The sequence below is a fragment of the Pleurodeles waltl genome, chromosome 9 (assembly GCF_031143425.1).
Source record: "Pleurodeles waltl isolate 20211129_DDA chromosome 9, aPleWal1.hap1.20221129, whole genome shotgun sequence".
NCBI lineage: Eukaryota > Metazoa > Chordata > Amphibia > Caudata > Salamandridae > Pleurodeles > Pleurodeles waltl.
The window spans coordinates 307,050,727-307,075,301 of NC_090448.1; the positions used below are offsets into that span (position 1 = coordinate 307,050,727).

The window sequence follows — 24,575 nt, forward strand, 5'->3', positions numbered from 1 at the left end:
ACAAACCTTCTGGAATATCCAGTTAAGCCAGGGAATGCACTGATTTGAGTCTGGGTGGAAGGAGCTTCCCAGTCCAGAATTGTTGGGCTTTAAGGGTTGAAACTGGTCTCCACCTACAAGGGGGTCCAAGTATACAACTGTACCCTGCCCTATCTGGCATTTGGGTGCCTTGATGGTGAGGCCTGCAGACCGCACGGCCTGCACAACTATCCCTGGGTGGACCAGGTGATCCTGCTAGGTGTAGCTAAAGACAGCAATACCGTCTAGATATGTTGCACTAAAGGTATCCAGTTCAGCAAGGACTTGATTCACCAACCTTTGGAATGTGACAGGGGCATTCTTTAAACCAAAGGGCAGTGAACTGATAATGCTGATCAGGTGTGAAGAATGCGGTCTTTTCTTTCTTTTGCTCCTGGTGCCATGTGTATTTAACTGTATTCTGCGGTTAAGTCAAAATTACTGAGAAACTTTGCTGCACCTAATTTGTCTATCAGCTCATAAGCTCTGTTTATGGGGTGTGCATCTGTTTTGGTGACAGAGTTGACGCCTCTGTAGTCCACACAAAACCTCATTTCTTTATTTCCACCCTGGGGGTGAGGCTTGGGGCTAGAACCACTGGGCTAGCCCAGGGGCTGCCAGAGGGTTCAATAACCCCTAAATCCAGCATCTTGCTGACCTCAGCTTTGGTGCACCCCTTAACTTGGCCAGACTGCAGATAGATCTTGGATTTGACAGGCAAGCTGTCTCCAGTGTCCACTTCATAGGTACACCAGTGTGTCTGTCCAGGGGTTAAGGCGAAGAGCTCTGCAGAACTTGCCTGCGGTCAGCCTGCTGTTGGGCAGTGAGGGTGTCTGAGTAAACATCTCCATCAACTGACCCATCTTTAGGACTGCAAAAGAGGAGGTCAGGGAGAGGTTCACTCTCTGCCTCCTGATTCTCATCAGTAAACATCAGCATGGTTAAATCAGCCCTGTCACATAAAAGCTTGAGCCGGTTCACCCTTTTGGGTGTTGTGCTACTACCCAGGACTACCAATTAGGTGACCTTACTTTTCTTTTCAAGGGGTAGGATAATGGCCACTCCATCTGTTGTGAAGTGCCCTTGGAGCCACAGGTTACAGAATCTACACCTTCTGCCCTGGTTTGAACTCCACCAGTACAGCCTTTTGGTCATAACACTGCTTCTGGATCTGTTGGCTGGCCTCAAGGTTTTTGTTGATGCCTTCTCCATGTATTCTGCCATCCTGGAACGTACGCCTAGTACATAGTCCCCCACATCTAGCTTACGTTTGTGGAGAAGTCTCTCCCATCCTTGCTTTACAGGAGCAAGTGGTCCCCTAACAGGATGGCCAAACAGATGCTCAAAGGGGGGAAACCCTACTCCCTTCTGTAACACGTCTCGGTATGTGAAAAGCAAGCATGGCAAAAGGACATCCCATCTCCTTTTGAGCTTTTCAGGGAGTCCCATAATCATACCTGTAGGAACGTACCCTCTTTGGCATGGTTACCCTCACTTTTTGCCTGCTGTCAGTGTACTTAGACTGTTTTCGCTGTGATCCTGCTAACCAGGACTCCAGTGATTATGCTTTCTTACTCCAAATTTCGTTGCCTAGGACCTTTCTGCAATCCACAGTGGGCCTACTGGTGTCACCCTTATAAGTCCCTAGTATATGCTACTTAAGTATCCAGGGCATTGGGAAACCAGGGGTCCCCCATGGGTTGCAGCATGTTTTATGCCACCTTTGGGAGCCCATGTAAAATGTATCTGCAGGCCTGCCATTGTAGCCTGCATGAAAAGGTGCATGCACCCTTTCACTTCAGGTCACTGCACCAGGTCACTGTAAGTCACCCCTATGGTAGGCCCTCCTAGCCCAGAGGGCAAGGTGCAGGTACCTGTGTGTGAGAGCACCCCTGCATGAACTCCAGTTCCATTTTACTGGACTTCGTAAGTGCGGGGAAGCCATTTTAAGCGTATACTGGACACATCACTACCTGTGCCCAACTACTTACTGATAACTCCGAACCTGGGCATGTTTTTGCTGTAGGAAGCTGGCTCTCTATATACTATATCAAAGTGCAATATAGGGGGTCATTATGACCCCGGCGGTCGGCATTAATATGGAGGAAAGTACTGCCAATAGGCTGGCGGCACTATCCTCCAAATTATGACATTGGCGGTTTGGCTGAACCACACTGACCGCCACGGCGGTAACAACCGCCGGGCTGGAAACTTCAATCTCCAGCCAGGCAGCCGTCACTTGCCTGCCTGTGGAATTAGGACCTGCCTACCGCTATGGTTTTCGCGGCATCCCTACCGCCACGAAAACTACGGCAGTAGGCACTGTCAGTGACAGGGAATTCCTTCCCTGTCACTAATAGTGGTTTTCCCCGCCGCTCCCCATCCCCACGTTCCCCCGACCCCCCCTTTCCTTTCCAGAATCCCCCCTTCATACACGCCCCTCCCATCAAACATGCATACACACTCCCATTCCAACATTCATCCATGCATGCATACATCCATTCTCACACACATCCACACACACTTACATATATGGACACAGACACACATTCACACAACTCATCATGCACGCACACCCACAAATATACAACACGCAACTCACAACCACATAAACGCACGCACAGACATACACACACACATCACGCCTCCCACCACTGTCGGAGCACCCACTTACCTGGATCCAGGGGGTCCTCCGGCAGGAGACGGGACGAGGCGCTGCTGCAAGCAGCAGCAGCGTCCGCCAGCAGAACACCGCCAGGTTGTATTATTCTCATAAAAAGGCTGGGGGCGGTCTACTGGCGTGTCGGTCCCATCAGCAGGCATGACCACAGCCGGATTTCTGCCATCCTTCTGGTGGAAATCCGGCTGTGGTCATAATACGGCGGAAGGCTGGTAGCCGCGGCGACGGTCTTTTGGCAGCCGTTGCCGCAGCGGTTGGTGGTCATTCCGCTAATGAGGGCCATAGCATGCACAGAGTCCATGGGTTCCCCAAGAGGCTTGACAAAGGCAATAATAAATAATACTAATGCTCTATTTGTGGTAGTGTGGTCAAGCAGTTATACTTATCAGATGGTAGTGTTAAGCATTTGTTGTACACACACAAGCAATACGTGAAAACAAACACACAATGACTTAACTCCAGGCCATTAGGTTTTTATGTAGAAAAATATATTTTCTTAATTTATTTTTAGAACCACAAGATTCAAATTTTAGGTAAGTACATAAATTGTAAGGCACTTCACACAGGTAAGTATAGAACTTTGATTTAAAACAGTAGTACTCACAGTTTTGGTTAAAATGGCAACAAGCTATTTTAAAAGTGGACACAGTGCTAAAATCAACAGTTCCTTGGGGAGGTAAGTAATAGTTTTTCAGGTAAGTAAAGCACTTACAAGTTCAGTCTCCTCAGCATAGGCAGCCCACCGATGGGGGTTCAAGGCAACCCGAAAGCCACAGCACCAGCAACACAGGGCCGGTCAGGTGCAGAGGTCAAAGGAGGGCCCAAACAACGTAAGCGCCTATGGAGAACAGGGGGCTCCGGTTCCAGTCTGCTAGTAGGTAAGTACCTGTGTCCTCTGGGAGTAGACCCGGGGGGTTTTGTAAAGCACTGTGGGACACACACACAAAACACCCCCTCAGGGGCGGCCGGGTGCAGTGTGCAAAGTATGTGGCGGGTTTGCCGTAGAAAACAATGGAGGGACCCGGGGGTCACTCTGGCGATGCAGGCATGGCCACAGGGGGCTTCTCAGGCCAGCCACCGACTGAGCTAGGATGACGACCTCCTGCTGGTCACTCCTGCACTGGTAGGTGGTTCCTCTCAGTCCTGGGGGCTGCGGGTGCAGTGCTTGGTCCAGGCTTTGAGTTCCTTTGTTACCAGGCAGTTGTGGTCAGGGGGAGCCTCTGGATCCTCTCTGCAGGCGTCGCTGTGGGGGTGCAGGGAGGTCGACTCAGGTTGCCCACGTCGTTAGAGTTGCCTGGGAGTCCTCTCTGCAGTGCTGGTTTCTCTAAACTCGAGCCGGGGGTGTTGAGTGCAGTGTGTGAAGACTCATGCTTCGGGCGGGAAGTTGAAGTCTCTTTAAAGTTACTTGCTTTGTTGTCGTTTCTGGACAGAGCCGCTGTCCTCAGGAAGTTCTTGGTCCTTTAGGTGCAGGTCAGCCCTCCGAGTCCTCAGAGGTCGATAGTCCCGCTGGATACGTTGCTGTGCAGATTCTTTGAGTCTGGAGACAGGCCGTTAGGACTGGGGAAAAGTCAGTTGTCTCTGCGGGGCTTTCAGGTCAGCAGTCCTTCTTTCTTCAGGTTGCAGGAATCTGATTTCCTGGGTTCAGGGTCACCCCTAAATACTAAATTTAGGAGTGTGTTTAGGTGTAGGGGCAATAGCCAGTGGCTACTGTCTTGGAGGGCGGCTACACCCTCTTTGTGCCTACTCCCTGAGGGGAGGGGGCACATCCCGATTCCTATTGGGGGAATCCTCCAAAACCAAGATGGAGGATTTCTTAAGGCAGGGGTCACCTCAGCTCAGGATACCTTGGGGGCTGTCCTGACTGGTGGGTGACTACTCCTTGTTTTTCTCATTATCTCCTCTGGACTTGTCGCCAAAAGTGGGGACTGTGTCCGGAGGGGCGGGCATCTCCACTAGCTGGGGGGCTGTAACAACAGACATGAGCCTTTGAGGCTCACCGCCAGGTGTTACAGTTCCTGCAGGGGGTGGTGAGAAGCACCTCCACCCAGTGCAGGCTTTGTTCCTGGCCACAGAGTGACAAAGGCACTCTCCCCATGTGGCCAGAAACCTGTCTGGTTGTGGCAGGCTGGCAGGAACTGGTCAGCCTAACACTGGTGTTTGAACTGGTATACAAAGGGCATCTCTAAGATGCTCTCTATGTGCATTTTTCAATAAATCCCACACTGGCATCAGTGTGGATTTATTATGCTGAGAAGTTTGATACCAAACTTCCCAGATTTCAGTGTAGCCGTTATAGAACTGTGGAGTTTGTGTTTGACAAACTCCCAGACTATATACTCTTTATGGCTACCCTGCACTTACAATGTCTAAGATTTGGCTTAGACACTGTAGGGGCATAGCTGCATGAGCACTATGCCCGCACCTGTGGTATAGTGCGCCATGCCTTAGGGCTGTAATGCCTGTTAGAAGAGTAACTTACCTATGCCACAGGCAGTGAGTTGTGGGCATGGCACCCTGAGGGGAGTGCCATGTCGACTTAGTCATTTTCTCCCCACCAGCACACACAAGCTGTGAAGCAGTGTGCATGTGCTGAGTGAGGGGTCCCCAGGGTAGAATAATACATGCTGCAGCCCTTAGAGACCTGCCCTGGCCACAGGGCCCTTGGAATCTGGGGTACCAGTTACAAGGGACTTATCTGTGTGCCAGGGCTGTGCCAATTGTTGGAACAAAGGTACAGTTTAGGGAATGAACACTGGTGGTGGGGCCTGGTTAGCAGGATCCCAGCACACTTTCAGTCATAACTAGCATCAACAAAAGTCAAAAAGTTAGGAGGTAACCATGCCAAGGGAGGCATTTCCCTACACTAATTCCCTGAGAGTTTGTTCTTATTATTGTTAACTATGTAAATGTCTATTAGTCGAGTGAGTCAGCATCTTGGGAGATCTCATCAAGGTGAAAAATGCAATATATCCACTGAATGTGAAGGAACATCTAGGTAGACTTAATTGAGGTGACAAGGGACTAATCTGGGATCACAGTGGGAGTAGTTATAGACAGTATAGGAGGTTCAATGCTCTTATTTAAGTACAGGTAATCCACATAGCTTCCGAAAATTCCTAGAGGTAGAGCTGCTCCTCACAGCTATCCTTAGAGAGCTTTGGTTATCTAGGCACCAAAACACTATCAATAAGGGTTGCCTGAACTCAGTATAGTGTGCCACACTATAGGTGTATTCCATAAATGGAGCCAGCCCTCTACCTCTCTGACCCTCTTTCTGAGGTTCTTTTGTTTATTCTATCTTTGCCCCAGAAGGGCTTTGCTTTGGGCACCCTAAAGGATTATTTGTCTGCCATCTTGTCTTTCCTCTCATTGCCTGACCAACTCTCCTTAAATCTTCCATTGTTGAACGATTTCTTAGGGCCTTACCCATCGCTTTCCTCCTTCCCTGTTCATATTGCCCTAGTGGGATTTCAACTTATTTCTTACCTATCTAATGTGCACTCCCTTTGATCCGCTTCACAACTCCCCACTTTGCCTGCTTACTGTGAAAACAGTCTTCCTTGTAGCTATCACCTCTGCCCGCAGAGTGAGTGAGCGAGCTGCAGGCTCTTTGTTCGATGCCACCTTTCATCTCCATCCACCCTGACAAGGTGGTGCTTCGCACTAGGCCTTCTCTTCTGCCTAAAGTAGTCACGCGTTTTGATGTAGTTCTATCAGTCTCCGTGCATACTTTTAACGCAACGTGCCCCACATCCTTCTAAGGAAGAGAAAAGACTCCACCATCTGGACCCAGGCATAGCGTTGGCGTTCTATCTTGATTGTACAAAAGAGGTCTGATAGAGACTTCTAGTTGCAGATTCCTTACCTTAGACTTTTCCCTCAGGCGTCAGATAGAATCTGGAGATTTTTTCTTTGATCAATACTTTGCACGTCGGTAGGTGGTGTTTATCTACTCCGCGGGCATCGTTGGCATTGTAGTTGCTGTGATGACGTTGGAAGTAGTACATAGATGCTGCCTCAGCGCAGTGACTTCAGTTCTTTTTTTTTATGTGCCACATGCTGATCTGGAGAGAGCTACCCTGATCTCTTTTTGACCAATTTAGACCCTTTTGTTGAGTTTTTTGGTGCGTCGAGATGTCCCCGAAAATCAGTTTCAAGCCGTGTGAGGACTGTCACCGCATGATGTCGGTGACGTATACACATTTGGTCTGTTTGTGGTGCCTGGAGCACCACCACGACCCAAATTCATTCTCCGAGTGCTGGGCCATGCACCCGAAGGCCTTGAGGGAGCGGTGCCCTAGGCTCATGGCAGCCCAGTGCTCGACTCCTCGTAGGTCACAGTCACACTCAAAAGCAAGGTCTCAAGACCCCTCAGGGAGCCACCACCATTCTTCTTCCTCTGTCTTAGGGCCAAGGTAAAAAGTTGTCGAAGCGGTCCCGTCACCCTTCGACTTCACCCCGTTGCTTGGCTGATGCGACGCGGCTGGAGCGTCAGTGCTCTAGGCCTCCATCTTTGGAGCCTGCTTCTGGGTCCACTCCGCACTTCCCAAAGTTTCTGCGAGCTGGAGCAACCCCTGCCCAATTGAAGGAGTGTTATGAGGCCATCCGCCTCATTTTTGGGGAGACCGACCACAATACGGCGCCTTCAGTCCCAAGGGTTCCCCGATGGCAGCTTCGGCTCCGGCCACCGAGGTCCTGTCCAGATCCGCTCTCGGATCCACACCGACGCCGGTCGTACCACTGAGACCTTCCCCAGTGCAGATTTGATTGTCGACACTCCCAACGTCGGTGGTGCCCACCATCGACGTTGACCCGATCCTCATGCCCGACGACTCTGAGTTGGAACGGCGTCGGTCAACGCCATCTCTCTCTTCGATGGGGCCTACTCACCCCAGGTCAGATTCAGACCCTTTTTCTTATAAGTACGATTTCGGGGAAGGATTGGAGGGCTCCCAGGACCCTTCTGAATACCAGAATGACCCTAATTTTGACTGGGCACAGGTTTTGGGTGAGGCCTGTGTCCTGGACACTTCTCCAGACACTGGCATGCTGTCTCCTCCTACCGTGGCTAAGGCGGAGGGAGCAACGTATTCTATGGTGGTGAGTAGGGTGGCTGAGTTCCTTGGCCTTGAGCTGCTTACTGTTCAGGTCAGGTCCAATCTCCTAATGGAGGTGCTTCAGCCAGGAGCTTCCACAGCTGAGCCCCTTCTACCATTCAATGAAGCCCTTACCAATGTCCTCTTGTGTACCTGGCCTATCGCACGCCCAAATTGGCCTGCCCTGAACTACCCTGAATTCTTGTCCCAACACCCCACGCCTGAGAGGCTTGTCATCCAAGATTCCTCTTCCTCGGGCCATTCCCTTCCGCACCAGACAGCCAGGCATCCCTCCACCAAAACGGTATATGCCTGTCTTTGGCATAGATTTGTGGCATGGTGCACCAACAAATCTGTTGATCCCCTCTCTGCTCCTCTTTCTGAGGTTCTTTTGTTAATTTCTTTTTAACCCAGCAGGTCTCTGCTTTGAGCACCCTTAAAGGGTATTTATTTGCTATTTTTGCCTTTCTTAGCTTACCTGATCAGCCCTCACTCTTGAAGTCTCCTATTGTCAATCGATTCCTTGAAGGTCTCGCCCATTTATTTCCTCCCACTCCATTTATCGTGCTTCAGTCTTGTCCTTACTTACTGAATGTGTACTCGCTTTGATCAATGCACAATTGCCCTCTACGGCTCCTCACTTCCAAGATTGTCTTTCTTGTTGCCTTCACTTCTGCCTGCATAGTGAGTGAGCTTCAAGCTCTTTCTTCCAAGCCCCCATGCTTGTCTGTGCACCCTGACAAGTGGCGTTGCGCACTAAGCCTTCATTCCTTCCCAAGGTTGTTATGCCTTTTCATGAAGGCCAGTCCATCACCTTGCCTACTTTTTACGCACCCCCACATCCTTCTCACGAGGCGGAGAGACTCCATCGTCTGGACCCAAAAAGAGGGTTGGCGTTGTATCTAAATCATACTAAAGATTTCTGGGTGGACGATCAAGTCTTTGTTGGCTATGTGGGTGTGAAGAAAGGGAAGGCGGTGCGAAAACGTACCATGTCTCGGTGTGTTCTTCTTTGCATCAAGATGTGCTATGCTTTGTCCAAGAAGCAACCCCCTGAGGTCTTGCACGCTTATTCCACCAGAGCGACTGCTGCTTCCACTACGTTAGCACGTGGAGTTCCTGTCCTGGATATCTGCCCAGCAGCTACGTAGGCATCCCTGCACACGTTTGCTAAACCTTACTGCCTGGACAGTCAGGTCAGTCGGGACAGCTACTTTGGTTGTTTGGTCCTGCAGGACTTTCTAGCATGGTCTTGATTTGTGGCCCACCTCCAAGGATGGCATTGCTTGGGTATCTATACTAAAGTAACAAATCTGCAACTAGAAGTCTCTATCAGATGTACAAGTTGCTTACCTTCTGTAAGAATATGTCTGGTAGAGACATATTCTAGTTGCAGATTGTAGGAAAGTACCCTCTTTTTGCCATAGTAACCCCCATTTTCTGCCTGATATCACTGTGCTTGACTGGGTTCACTGGGTTCCTACTAACCAGGACCCCAGTGATTATGCTCTCTCTCCTGTAAATTTGGTTGTTTCATACTGGTAACCCAGTATTCCACCCACAGTTGGCATAGTGGTGCGCTCTTATAAGTCCCTAGTATATGGTACTTGGGTACCCAGGGCATGGTATTGTATTGTAATAGTATTTTTATAGCGCTTACTACCCCTGATGAGGTGTTGAATCGCTTATCAGCGAGTAGCACGCGGATATGTGAGTTTGTTAGTTGGTTTGACTGGAGTAATGGATTGGTGGAGGAGGGAAGAATCCAGAAGTGTTAATTGGGAGTTTATGGTAATAGGATTTAGACATGGGGTGAGTAAAGGGGGGATGAAAGAGGGAGGAGTCTGTGGAAAGGGTTAGGGAGATCATAGTAGCAGGAGGGGTTATGGATGAGTTAACGGTGAGATAAATGAGGGAGAATTTTGCAGGGTTGTTTTGGAGGTCATGGTAGTAAAGTGAGGTTTTGGGTGAGTTAGATGTGGAAGAGGAGGTAAGAGTTTAGGCAGGGTTATTTAGGAGATGGAAGTAGTAAAAGGGATTTGGGATGAGTCAGAGTGGGAATGGAGGATAGATTGCTAGAGACATGACATATAGTGATGGGCAGACACAGTGTGATATAAAATGAGAGCAGGGATTCATAAGTATCTAATATAACAACTTATCTAGGAGCTATGCAATGACCTATGAACATGTTAAGCATAGAATAACATACACACACACACACACACACACACAAATATGTACATACATATTTAAACCATGAGTAAATATGCATTAAACAGGTTAAAGAGTATGTGTGTAGTTTATTGTTATGATATAGTAGCTATTCATATTTTCTAAAGAACTATATATAACTAGAATATACACATAATTAGTTAAAATATTTAACAGTATAGGCATATGCAGTCCATAGCTGTTTGAATATGGTGGTTATGGAGGAAAGAGCCAATTCTTAAGTAGTTTTCTGAAGACAAGATAGTTATCTGTGGCTCTTATAGTTGGGGGTCATGAATTCCATAGTTTGGCATTGCGGTTCCAGGGGGTGCAGCCCATAGGGATCCAGTATATATTTTGCCACCCATAGGGAGCACATGCAAAGGCTTCTGCAGGACTGCCATTGCTGCTTGCGTGAAGAAGTGCTTGCACCCTTTTACTACCATTTACACTGCACCAGGTCACTTATAAGGCATCCCTATGGCAGGCCCTTCAGCCCTAGAGGCAGGGTGCAAAGTACCTGTGTGTGAGGGCACCCATAACTAGCAGAGGTGCACCTAGGACCTCTAGGACCATTTTCCCAGACCTTGTGAGTGCGGGATGCACTGGCGCGAAACTGGACTAAGGAAAGTTGCTCAGAGCTCCCCCAGAGGGTCCCTGGGTTTTGCCATTTTGGATTTCAAGTTGGCAGGGAACTCTGGGAGCATCCGAGTGGCCAGTGCCAGCAGGTGATGTCAGAGCCCTTCCCTGGTAGGTGCTTACCTGGTTAGGTGACCAATCTCCCTTTCAGGACTATTTAGGGTCTCTCCTTTGGGTGGTTCTTAAGATTCGGATTGCAAGACTCCAGCAGGAGTCCTCTGCATCCTCCACTTCACCTTTTCACCAAAGAAACTGCATCTGGACCCCCCAGGAACTCTACAAACTGCATCAAAGATGCCTCCTGCAACATTGTATCTTCAGCACCTGCAACTGTTTCCTGGTCGTGCATCCTCTGAGGACAGCCGTCTTCAGCCTGCACCAGAAGAGCGAAGGAATTTCCCTTGAGGTGAAGGAGTCACTCCCCTTCTTCAGCAGACACCTACTGCAACGACAACCAGCTACGTGGATCCCCTCTGCTGTTGAGCATCACGGGTGGTGGACGGAAGTTGTCTCAACGATCCTGATGTCCCACTGTCCAACTTTGGTGGAGTTGAGAGCTTGCCTCCCCACGCAAGACAGTACCCCCGTGCACCTCTTATTTTGAAGTTGCCAACGCTTGTTGGCATCCTTCCATGAAGTTCTTAGTGCATTTGCAGCTCCGGCCCCCAGCACTGTATCCTGCGACGCACAACTTCCTGAGTGGTTCTCCTGCGGCGTGGGAGCCTTTGTCGTAGTGCTGCGTGGGTCTCTTTTGCACCTTCCTTTGTCCCCGTGTTGTGGGACTCCTGTGCGCACTGCCTGGTCTCCTCTGGCGCTCTCTGAGTTTCTAAGAGCCCCCTCTGACTCGCCTTCCTGGGTGGAGTCCACCTGGTCCTTAATGGTCTTGGGCAGCCCCATTTTCCGCTTACCGCAAGCTTTGCGGTTGCCAAGGCTTGTTGGTGGACTCCAGCGACGCAAACCAGACTGCAATCCTCCATCCGGCATGGGACATCACTTGCACCAACCAGGAACCTGACTCTGTCTTCTTGGGTACAATACTGACTGTTCTTCTTCACCGGTGGTCCTTCTTTCGCACCTTCATCCAGGTTTGCAGGGGCTCCTGTTCTCCGTGGAGTCTTCTGTGCTTTTTGGACTTGGTCCCCTTCTTCCACAGGTTCTCAGGTCCAGGAATCCGCTGTTAGTGTCTTGAGGTCTCTTCTGGTTCTTGTATAATCTTCTTTCTTGTGTCTCTGTGTGTTCTGGGAAAGTTACTGTGTTTTACTACTGCTTTCCTGGGCACTGGGGTGAGTTCTAGTACTTACCTTTGGGGTTTTCTAGTACTCACAGTGCCCCTATACACACTACACTTGCCTAAGTGGGAAACCAACATTCACATTCCACTTTCTCAGTATGTGTTTTGTGTACCCCCTAAACCCATTACTAAATATTGTGATTTTCACTAATTGCACTGTTTTCTAACTGTTTTATGCATATTTCTACATACTATTGTATATCATTTGTGTATTACTTACCTCCTAAGGGAGTATAGTCCATATGGTATTTTTGGCATTTGTGTCACCAAAATAAAGTACCTTTATTTTTGTAACACTGAGCGTTTTATTTCATGTGTACTGTGTGACTACAGTGGTATTGCATGAGCTTTGCATGTCTCCTAAATAAGCCTTGGCTGCTCATCCACAGCTACCTCTAGAGAGCCTGGCTTCTAGACACTGCCTACATTTCACTAATAAGGGATAACTGGACTTGGTATAAGTACCATAGGTACCCACTACAAACCTGGCCAGTCTCCTACACAGATTCCTTACCGTCCCACCCATCCTCCCCGCTTGCAAACTGATTTCTAGGGACAGGGATTCCCCATTCAGGTCCTTAGTTCTGGCGCACCAATCGGAGTGTTCTTAGCGGCTATGCGCTTTGGCGTGGAAAGTCGTTAAAAGAAACTGACGTCACTTCGCTGAGGCGCCATCTATGTACTACTCCCAACATCATCACTGTGACAGCGACGGCCGCGGAGTCGACAGATGCCACCTACCGACGCGCAAGAGTATTGATCGAAGAAAAAATCTCTGGATCCAGTCTGATACCTTGGGGGAAATTCTAAGGTTAGGAATCTGCAACTAGAATATGTCCCTACCAGATATATTGTTACCGCAGGTAAGTAACTTGTACTTCCGGGTTGAAGATCAACTCTTTGTGGGTTATGTGGGTGCGAAGAGAGGTCAGGCAGTCCAGAAGAGAACCATCTCTAGATGGGTGGTCCTCTGCATTCAAATGTGCTATGCACTGGCTAAAAAGCAACCCCCGGAGGGTTTGAGTGCTCATTCTACAAGAGCAACAGCTGCAACTGCTGCGTTAGTACATGAAGTTCCAGACCTGGACATCTGCCAGGCAGCAACGTGGGCTTCCTTGTACACGTTTACTAAACACTACTGCCTGGACAGTCGGGTCCGAAGGGACGGGTACTTTACCTGTTCGGTCCTGCAGGACTTCCTAGTATGATCTTGGTTCGCAGACTCCTCTCAGGCGATGGTATTGCTTGGTTATCTATTCCAAAGTATGGAATCTGCAACTAGAAGTCTCTGTCAGATGAACAAGTTACTTACCTTCAGTTACAAATTATCTGGTAGAGACATATTCTAGAGGGCGACCCACCCATCCTCCCCACTCACCACTTTTAAGGGACAGAGGCTTTTCTTTTAGAGCCATAGTTCTGGTGCACCAGAGTCAGTGTTCTTCATGGCTCCAAGTTTCTGGCGTGGAAAGTCGTAAAGAGAAACTGACATCAGCTTGCCCATGTACGACTTGTGACGTCCGATCCGGCAACCAAGATGCCAACGATGGAAGCAAAGTAGACCAACGCCACCTAATGGCGCAAAATGGTACTGCTCGAAGAAAAATTTCCAGATCCAGACTGACGCCTGTGGGAAATTCTAAGGTAAGGAATCTGCAACTAAAGTATGTCTGTACCAGATAATTTGTTACCAAAGGTAAGTAACTTGGTCTTCAAGTCACAGTATTCTCCTCTGGTTTAAATTTGGCACAGTGTGTTTCCATCAAGATAATAGCAGTGGTAACTGTTGATGTTTGGAGGAAGGGGATCTATTTGTAGCTGAACCTAATAATGAAGAGAAGCTTTTATCTGAACATATAGGCATGCTTATTCACTGGAATCTGAACTGTAAACTTTCCTGCCTGGAGGTTACGAGGGTCAGTTTCTGTTGATGCACTCTCACAGGCCATGTAACAAAGGTCATCTTTGCCTCAAGATGTTAGAAATGACTGGATTTGAGTGTGGCAAAGAAAGTGAAGCTTTTGAAAGCATTTGGTGATATACAAGTGCACTCTATTGATAATGCAACTCAGCACTCTGTGCAAGCACCAGGACTGGCTTTTCCGTGAGATCCTAGCTGTGACGCCACTGGACCTCTGAAGTGATCTATTAGCCATGAAGGGGATGCAGCCAGTACCTTTGTGTAGAAAAGTGCCACTGTTGGCATCGTTACACCACCCCCACACACACTTTTTTTGCCTAATGTTGATGCCAACTTTGATTGCAAGTGGGCTGGGGCCCTGCTAACCAGGCCCCAGCACCAGTGTTATTTCACTAAAACTGTACCTTTGTTTCCACAGTTGGCACAACCCTGGCACACAGTTAATTCCCTTGTAAAAAGTTATGCACGGTATCAAGGGCCCTGTAACCAGGGAAGGTCTTTAAGGGCTGTAGCATGTATTATGCCACCCCAGGGAACCCCTCACCAAGCACATACACACTGCCTTGCAGCTTATGTGTGCCGGTGAAGAGAAAAAGACAAAGTCGACATGACACCCCTTTCAGGGTGCCATGCCCAGAAATCACTGCCTGTGGCATAGGTAAGTCACCCCTTTATCAGACCTTACAGCCCTAAGGCAGGGTGCACTATACCACAGATGAGGGCATAGCTGCATGAGCAATATGCCCCTACAGTGTCTAAGTCCATCCTTAGACATTTTAAGTGCAGTGTAGCCATATTGAGTATATGGTCTGGGAGTTTGTGATTATGAACTCCACAGCTCCATGATGGCTTCAATGAATACTGGGAAGTTTGGTATCAAACTTCTCAGCACAATAAACCCACAGTGATGCCAGTGTTGGATTTAACTAAAAATGCACACAGAGGGTATCTTAGTGATGCCCCCTGTATGTTAGCCATACTGCTAGTGCAGGACTGACCTGTCTGTGCCAGCCTGCCACTTTCAGACAAGTTTCTGACCACATGGAGTGAGTGCCTTTGGGCACTCTTTGGTCAGAAACAAAGCCTGTCCTGGGTGGAGGTGTTTCACACCTCCCCCCACTACACAAACTGTAACACCTGGCAGTGAGCCTCAAATGCTCAAGCCTCAGATTACACTGCCCCAGGGCACTCCAGCTAGTTGAGATGCCCCCCCATGCACCCTCCCCGACAAAGCCCCACTTTTGGCAGCAAGTGCAATGGGAAAATTAGGGAAAACAGAGAGGAGTGACCACCACAGCCAGGACAACCCCTCAGGTTTCCAGAGCTGAGGTGACCCCCCTCCCTCTAGGGTTGGAAGACAGGGACCAATAGGATTAGGTTTGTGCCCCCCTCCCCAAAGGGAAGTGGGCACAAGGAGGGTGTAGCCGCCAAAGGCTACTGTCCTCTGACCCCTAAAACAGCCCTAAATCTAGGATTTAAGGGCCTCCCTGGAACCAGCTCACCAGACTCCTGGCCACCTAACAACAAGAAGAAGGACTGCTAAGCTGAAACCCCCAGCAGAGAAGAAGGAAGACAACTGCTTTGGCCCCAGCCCTACCGGCCAGTCTCCTGCTTCAAAGAACCTGCAAAAGACCAGTGACGTGTCCAGCGGGACCAGCAACCTCTGCCCAACTCCAGAAGACTGCCCTGCACACAAAAGGACCCAGAACTCCCAAGGACAGCAGCTCTGACTGTGAGAGGAGGTCTCTTTTTGCATGGTTAGCCCTCACTTTTTGTCTGATGTTGATGCGTTCTAGAAGTTGGTAGTGCCCAGGGCCCCTACTAACCAGGTTGCTTAGGCCAGAGCTCTTTCCCAAAATCTGTTGTGATGCTTGGCACAATTGGATACACTCTTAAATACCTCTATTAGTCCTTAGCAAAGGGGTACCCCAGTACCCAGGGAAGGGATGTTAAGAGTAGACCCCTGGGGGCAGCATCACTGATTGTGCCACCCCCAAGGGCCCTGCACCCAGCACTGCCATTGCATACTGAGTGTACTGGGGCAAACCTAAAAAGACAAATTGGACATGGCACACTCTCTGTGTGCCCTGTCCACCCTACACCCCATATATTATGGGTAAGTCACCCCTCTGGCATGCCTTCCAGTCCTAAGGCCCGGGTGCACCATATTATGTGTGAGGGTATAGCTGCATGAGCAAGATGCCCCCACTCTGTCCTTGACCAGCCCAAAACATAGTGAGTGAACAGAGCAGCCATTTTCCATACATGTACTGGGCACTGGTCCAACACGACTTTCCCAGTTACATGATGGCTACTCTGCACCCTGGGTTGTTTGGTATCAAACAACTCAGAATAATAAATCTACACTGGTACCAGTGTTGGATTTAACCCTAAATGTATCCAGGGGCCACCTTAGAGGTTCCCCCTGTAAGAGCTAACCCTAACTGGCATAGTTGCTGACTCGTTCCATCCAGCCTGCCACTCCAGATGGCCAATATACAAACCTGGGGGAGAGCCATGGCTTCCTGGTTTGTAAGACCTTTCTTCAGTATTAGTGGGTATTTAGTGGGCTCCCGACCAGGAATTTAGATTGAACAGGACAAAAGAAAACCGCACCAAAGAAACCCACCACAATGCACATCTGAACACAGCACAGACAGTAACCACAGCTAGAAATAGGTCCCATTTCAGCAAAAAAGAAAGTAAGTCCGCACTTGGGTAAGAAATAATAAATCTGAAACTCACATCACCTAAACATTGCTATTTTAAAGCCCCAGAAAATAATTAGCTAGTCTACCATTGGTCAGACTATGAGGTGGTTAGGAAAGAACCAATTACAGCTGATGCAAGTTTCTTCCTTGCACACTTTACAGTTTTATCATTCTTGTTCGTTCAGCATCTCTTACAAACGTCAACAGTTCAGTCGAGGAATGTAACATGTTTCAAACTACACAAAACTACTGAAAGTCATTGTTCTCTGCTGTGCAAGTTCGATCTTGGCAGTAACTACATTAATGTTTCAATATTAGAACAGTTCCTTCCACATTAACAGAATGTTTCAGGAATGTCAGAAAACTTTACATTGTCATTAGCATTTCTAAGCATCACATTATTTCATTCTGAATTAGCTTAACACAGGCCCTTTGAAAGAGGCAGAAAATGTGCAGTGTACAACATTTCTTAAAACTCAAACTATTAATTTTCTAAACTCTTAATTATTATTTCTTCATTATCTACAGTTAGTAAAAAATAAAACACATTTAGTTAGATAGTGATTTATTATTATTTTCAGGTTAACTGTGTCAGTTATCAGTGTAGGCCACATTTTACATTTCTGCCTTCCACTTCTAAACACACATTTTTCTTTCAGTTAGCCACACAATTTTATTATTAATTTCACACTCTTGACACAGTCTCACAAAGAATTGTTCTGTCCGAAAAGATAGATAGCCAAGAGAAGGCTTGCTCTCTCATTCAGCCAGAGCGAATTCTGCTGCCACTGCTGTAGCCCGCAGTGTGCCAGTCTTGAACATTTGCGAGGCTGCTAAGTGAACAGTCCCACACACATCACAAACACTACTGCCTGGACAACTGGATCCAGCGGGATGGGCATTTTACCCAGTCTGTCCTTCAGGATTTTCTTGTGTGAGACATTCCACAGACCCCTCCACTTGAGGAGGTACTGCTTTGGTATCGATTCCCAAGGTGCAAAATCTGTGTTTAGATTTCTCTATCAGAAGAACAATTTACTTATCTTTGTTAATACCTTCTCTAGTAAAGACTTTATCTAAAGTCGAATTCCTCACCGGCCCACCCTCCTCACTGTTCTATGGAGTGGACTCATACAGTCCATTATTAAGAAAGTGTTTATTTCACTTACAAAGAGGTAACAAGCTTGTACTGGAGGCAGAGAGAGGAATGGGCTGCTACTTGTTACTTCCTGGTCTGCAGTAATGGGGGCTTGCAGCTGAGCTTAGACCTCCAGAGTATTGAATTTGAACCTCAAGATGGAGAATTTCAAAATGATAACCCTGGCACATGTTGTGGTGATTTAGCATTGCTGTCATTCTCTGTGTAGAATGTGATACGTATGAGTTCTCAGGTCTTATGGGATGGAAGTGTTCAAACCAGGCCGACAGTTGTCTCTTGGTGCTGTTAAGGATCTATTTGCATAAATACTTCTACTCTGTCACTCGTGTCTTGTGGTACACTGGGATACTACAGTTCTGTTCCTACAGCAAGACCCCAACATTTACGGGAACCGGTTACTTTTGTAAATCTACTGGAATACAACCTTCTTTCCCAGCAGGAGTGAGCTACATATTAAAAGACTTTCAAAGTTAAAGGACATCCAGCTTGTCCTAGGTGAGAGCTCAAGTTGGTGTGGTTTTTTTTTTTTTTTTTTTTAGAGAAAATCACTGTGCATCTATTTATCTGGAATATGTATCTGGAGACGTTTTGCCTGCACGATTAGAATTCCTATTGCCTCCATTTCCAGCCTAACAGCTGACTCTATGCATATCAATTCGAAGCGCAAGAAGTTCTATCATCATTTTGGTTGTCACCCCCGCCTCCCCTGGGCCCATTATTCAGGCACAAGAGGAATGAAAAACCCACGCTTACTGTTTGCTGGCACACACTTCTCGGCCTGTAGTGCTACACCTCAGTGACACACACACCCTGTTTCTACAAGTACCATCAGCATATTGTTTGGCAGCTTCCTGTTAGTCAGTGACATGCACGCTGTTTATGGTTGGGAAAAGCACCATTATTTGGAGATTCTATATCAGTGATACTCATTATTTGTTGTTAGGTTTTTTGTGTGTTATCAACACAGCGTGTCACATTTGTTTTGGAGCATGTTTTTTTCCATCCAGTGAAGTGCACACCACTTATTTCATCTTCCACCTATTCATCCTCTGAATGTGATCTGTCATTTGTTTGGTTTACTAGTGTGTAGCTTTTCACACTAGAGATTGTGGTTAAGTTTGCTAGAGATTCACACTAGAGGTTGTGGTTAAGTTTGCTATGCATTCTGCGCAAAACATTGTGTTATTATAGTATCAAATTCTACTATGCAGTCAGTGAATCCACCTCCTCCTTTTTTGCAATCTCCAGGTGAACCATCCATTAAATGGAAAACTTGGAATAGGACTTTCACAAAGTGCTTAGAAGCTATAGGAGGCAATCGATATTGGCCCGAGAGGAAATTTATTCTTGAGCAAATTTTGAGTTTTGACGGGCAAACCATATATGAACACCTCCCTCCGTTACAACATACATCAGATGATGATGATGAGGAGGAACTCAATGAGTTTCAGGAGGCAGTTCAGAAATTGGAGAAGCAGTTCAATGTACAGATAAATCTGATTGTTAACAGGCATAAGTGTTTTTTTTTTTTTTTTTTTTTACTAGAGAGCAGCACCAGGAGGAGCTGCTGATGGTAAATTTGAGGATTTCGCCAACCAGCTAATCAGGAATCAGATTGTGGTCAGGTGTTGTGATAAAAAGCTACAGGAGACACTTCTCACATATAAGAACCCATGTTTAAAGGAGGCATTTGACATTCTAAAAAAAACATTGAAATATCTCATAAAGTGCCTAGGGAATAGATTAACAATGATAGTGTTGGGGTGCTGCAGATAGTAGTTTCACAAGGGAGAGCAATAGCAAATCATATTTTCAAAAGAGAAAACATGAAGTGACAAAAGGGGATAAGAATCAGTTTTTCAAGAAAAACAAAATCTGTTTCAAGTGCTGTTTTCCTCAGCATGCTCCTACGGGGATATCTTTTTCCTGCAAGAAGTGCCATGTGCAAAAACTGTGGGTAAAGGAAGGCGTTTCGCCAAAGTATGTGAGTTAAAGGAAAACAGGCTGAATGCTGTATTTGACTGTGACTCTGGGGGACAATACCTTTGATCATGTGAATAAGACAAAAGATTTAGTATTAGTTATTCACAATAAAGATTAATATGAATGTAGGGACCTATACACTGATTTTTGTGTGGATCGAAAGATGTTGAAGCTGCTGGTTGATTCTGGAGCAAAGATGACCATTATCACAGAAGAGTTGTTTAAGAATACACTGAACAAAAAGGAGCTGTCTTTCCCAGACACGTATCCTGTTTCGTACGATGGTAAAAAAAATAATGATTTTGTGGATATTTTGAAACCATGCTTTAATTTAAAGTCGTCATTCATGAAAAGGTATGCGTTGCAAAGAAGGGATATTAACATTCTAGGTGATATCACCAAGGGCTTTTTGGGTTGACATTAAGACCGGGCAAGGATGTACAAGTATCATTAGTGAGGGACGGACACGAACAATGTTTAGATTGCAAAGTTTCCCAACATTTTAAATGAGATATTAGGGAAGATTAGTGGGTTCAGACACAAGATAAGGGTTTAGGATAAGGCTGTACTATAAAACACAAGTTGAGAATGGTTCCTTTTAGTGTTATAGGAGAGATGGAAAACACCCTTGAGAAAATGTGCATGCAAGGGGTTATCGAGCCAATAGAATCTTCGTTGTGGTTGTCTCCGTTGGTTATCGCCAGTAAGAAAGCAGGAGATTTGAGAGTCTGTAGGCAGATAGTTGTCTCCTGGTGCTGTTAAGGATCTACACAAATAAATACTTCTCCTCTCACTCAAGTCTTGTTGCACCCTGGGGTACTACAATGTCCTTTTGGTTTTGAACTATGAGAATTGGATGTTCCACATAGAACTGCAGGGCATTTACTTTCATGTATCAATCTTGCAGTCCTACAAGACTATGGTGGGTTCAGACCACTTTCAGTTCATCATCCTGCCTTTCAACCCAACACTGTGGAAGTTTCTCGGATAAGAGCTGTATCTCCCATCAGGGTGCTCATGACCTCCAGTGGTGTATGGCAGATGCCAATCTGACCTACAGCACACTGTTCTTCCTTTCAGCTCCTCAAGTGACGGTGATAACCGATGCATTGTTTCTCACTTGTCAAGGTCAACCGAACCATAGTGTTCAAAGGCCTCTGGTCACCAGTGGGCAAAACCTGTGCTTAATTTGAGACAGTGGTTGCAGTGGGACCCCAACAGCTCTTGCTCCCCCTTATCAAACTTTGACACAGAGCAAGAGAGAGAGAAATGCACTGCACAAAAGGAAGCAAATAGGACAAAGAGAAAGACTGAAAAAGGGAGAAAGCAGGGATAAAAAAAGAACCTACAAGAGTGAGATAAAGAGAAGAAAGGTATGAAAGTGGAAGGAAGAAGCATGAGTATTAACAAAGACTTCACACACTTAGTATTTGGCAATCCCAATATTTGCTAGTGCTGGCAGTGGGATTCTGAGAAAGTTTGGGCACCCGAACCATCAACTAAATCTGATGGAGTTCTCTGCCATCCAGCTTGCTTTCAAACCTGCCTTCCAGGGGTGTGGTGTTGTGTTGTGCTGATGGACAACACACCACCCCTGTGGTACTGCAAGAAGCAGGGACATGTCGGGTCTTGTGCCCTTTGTATGTAGGGTATGTTGTAGAACTGGCTAGTAGTTCTAGGGATATCCCAGAGAGTTGGTAATCTAGCTTGATCCCTCAACATCAGAGCAGATGCGTTCAGAAGGCGTCATCTTGGCAACCATGAGTGGTGCCTACAATTGGAAGTGGAACAGCCTAGGTAGAACGTCTTTGCCACTGCCTGCTCAGCTTTTTGTGCCCCATAGTTTTCCCTCGAAATGTCCCTAAGCGATACAATCTGCCTTCAGTAGGACCTCAGAAACCTTTATGCCTTCGTACATTTACCTCTCATCCTGCAGGTGCAAAGAAGGTCAGGCTGGATTAAGCACAGACCCAATATCTTCTCAGAGGATCAGGCATTCCTGACTCAAAGCATATGCTCTCCACTTGGACTGCCTCTTCAGGTGGACTGAGCCTTAACAGCATAGAGTTTTGTATCTGAATTTCCACAATATACATGTAAGTTTGTTCAATTACGTTTTGAGATTTAGTGGTACCAATTTAGAGGTTTCGATCTGCCTTCAAAAGTGGGGAGAAATATCTCTCTGTTTTTTTTTAGCCCCACCACGAAGTCCATGTGTTTGGTTGGTTGGGCTAACTTTGTCACCTTAAATGAAGGTAAGCAAGTCAACAGCCAACTGACAAAACTGCCTGATGTTCCATTTGGACGGTCTTAGGAACTGAAAGGCTTTGTTGCGAGTCTAGAGTTGTTTATCTGCCCTATCAGCCTTTCATCGTTTGCCTGATTAACCCTCTTTTTTCAAATCATGGTTATGATGTATTATTTTTTTTTTTTAAGGGCTTTTCCATGTTTTTCCTGGTCCCTCCTTTGAGCCGCAGCAGGACCTTAATTTGATTTTAACTTGTTTCACCTGTACTCTCTTTCAGCCTCACCTCAGCTGTACTCTGAAGCTTTTTATCCTGAACAATGACTCTATAAAATAGCCCTTGTTTCTGAACATTGTGTTAGTGAACGCATGCCTTGGTAGTTCTATTTCTGTAAACTTCCCTTGTCCCTAACAATATGTTACCTCTGGATCCTTTTTTTCTGAAAGTTCTGGCACCTTTCCATTTGATTAAGTCTGTCTCTCTCTCTCTGTTTTTTTCTCACCTACATCCTCTAAAGAAGAGGAAAGACTACCTCGGTTAGACCGATAGTGTGCTGTTAGTTTGTATATTGATCAGACTCAAGAGTATTTTGTTGACAGTCAACTCTTTGTTGAGTTTGGCAGTGTGGAGAAAGAGAAAGGAGGGCAGAACTGACCTTATCAAAACGGATTGTCCTTTGCATCAAACTGTGGAATGTGTTTGCCAAGAAGGACCCTCCTGAACACCTTAAAGCGCATTGGACTGAGGTGAAAGCCACTAACGCAACCCAAGTTTGAGGTGGTCAAGTTTTAACATTTGCCAAGTAATCAGGTGGACATCTACACATACCTTTCCCCGGTCTTACTTAATCAAGTCTGCAAAAAGGGTAATTGTGCCAGCTTGGTCATACAAAACTTCCTTGTCTAAGTCCACTCCTCACGCCCTCCTTCTAGGAAAGTGTACTGATTGACAATGTGAAGTATCTGTTGTTAGAAGTATCCACCATACAAATAAATTAATTACATTTTGTAAAGATTTTTCTGGTGCAGTCCCTTATTTAACCACAGACACTTCGCTATCCTCCGCCTCCAGGTTCTATATGGAATAGACTCGTAATTAGTGTTTGCACACTCCTAATCCAAGCTCAGTCTTGTCAGCCACATTTCAGGCTTAAGGATGTGGGAAAAAATAAAAGACAACTGATATCAGCTCAAAGAGGTGGCACCTATATGTGCTCTGTGCTGTCATGTCCTGAGGCAGGGCCTAGAAACATTGGAAGCTGAAGGCACCACTTAGCAGTGTGCGGCAGCTAATGCTGAAGCTTTCTAAAATCAATCTGGCATCTGGGGAGATTCACAAATCGAGGAATCTGCAGTTAGATAGAATATCCACTAGAAAGGGTGTTACCAAAAGCAAGTGACTTATTCTTCTCAGTTGTTAGACACTAAAACCTTTCTGTTATACGGCTGCTCTTGAAGCCGTAATTACTTTAGTTCTATAGCGCCATGGCTGTGTAAAGAGTCTGAAAGGATTTCGAGCTCTGGGTAGTCAGATGGTTGCAAATATGAGTAATACTTGTGTCCTACTATTCCCTTATAATTCTCCAATACATAGTCACTTTTAAGGCAAACATCTACTGGAATCTGGAAAAAAGAAACAAATATATATCACAGTATAATCTGTTCATGTAGTCCCTCTATAGAGGTTGAAAGCAATGAGATGTTTAATGACAATAACCATATATAAAAAGAGGATTTCTCTGTTAGCCAAAATGTTTATTACCGATCTCCATGAGTTTTTAGCATATTCCCATGTTACATTTGTGCTGAGTAAGAATACCAATATAATATTACCATAGTTATCCAGAGTGGGCCCCAATTTAACATATGTTTATAGTCATTTTTTTTTTTTTGCATATAGAAAAGTGAGTGGAAAGACACTTGTATGACTACTTGATTTTTCCAGTTTCTTATACTCCACAGCTGTAAACAAATAGTGTAAGATTTAGGTAATGTAGTGTAATTGTATGCATATATGTGTGTGTGCTCTGTTCGGTAACTTGTTGGTAACTGCTAGACTACACGTCTAAACGGCTATACTTTGTTCACACATTACACGCTTTCTGTTTAGACTAATCACCACTGAATCCATCACATCTAAAAGTGAGTTTAACATAATATGTCCCTTTGATGAAGATGTTTTTGCTTATTAAATAAGGGTTGCTTACTATGAGAGGCTCATTTTCTGGCACACTCAAAATTCAGGTACAACTGGTATGAAATTAGTTCAGGTCCATTTCCAGCATTTCCCACTGTTTCCAGTTGCTACATGACTTACATTGTCATCCAATACAGTATACCACTTTGCAATATTGTTTCTTTTGTAACACTCTCCATTTGTTCTCCTTAGGCAAACATTTCCAGTTTTCTATCGAGCAATGATGGACAAATTGGATAAGTGTGTAAGGGAAATTCCTGTGAACAATCAGTCCCCAGCTGAAGTAGGTTTATATTTTTTTGCTGTTATTGTATTGTTGAACTGATATGTATTACAGCAAAATCATGGCTGGTGATTATGATGGAATTCTGATTGTTACTTCTAACCACAGATGCTTTACTTGAGAATACTTCCCATGCAG

At 46.2% G+C, this 24,575-nt stretch overlaps 1 protein-coding gene across 1 annotated transcript in view; it reads left to right on the top strand.

Moving 5' to 3' along the window:
- The window catches only part of FANCD2 (FA complementation group D2), a 1,182,674-nt gene that overhangs the window by 847,381 nt on the left and 310,718 nt on the right, over positions 1 to 24,575 (top strand). The window contains exon 37 of the mRNA XM_069206781.1: positions 24,347 to 24,437. Within this exon, the coding sequence (XP_069062882.1) occupies positions 24,347 to 24,437 (91 nt within the window). The remainder of the gene's footprint in view (positions 1 to 24,346; positions 24,438 to 24,575) is intronic.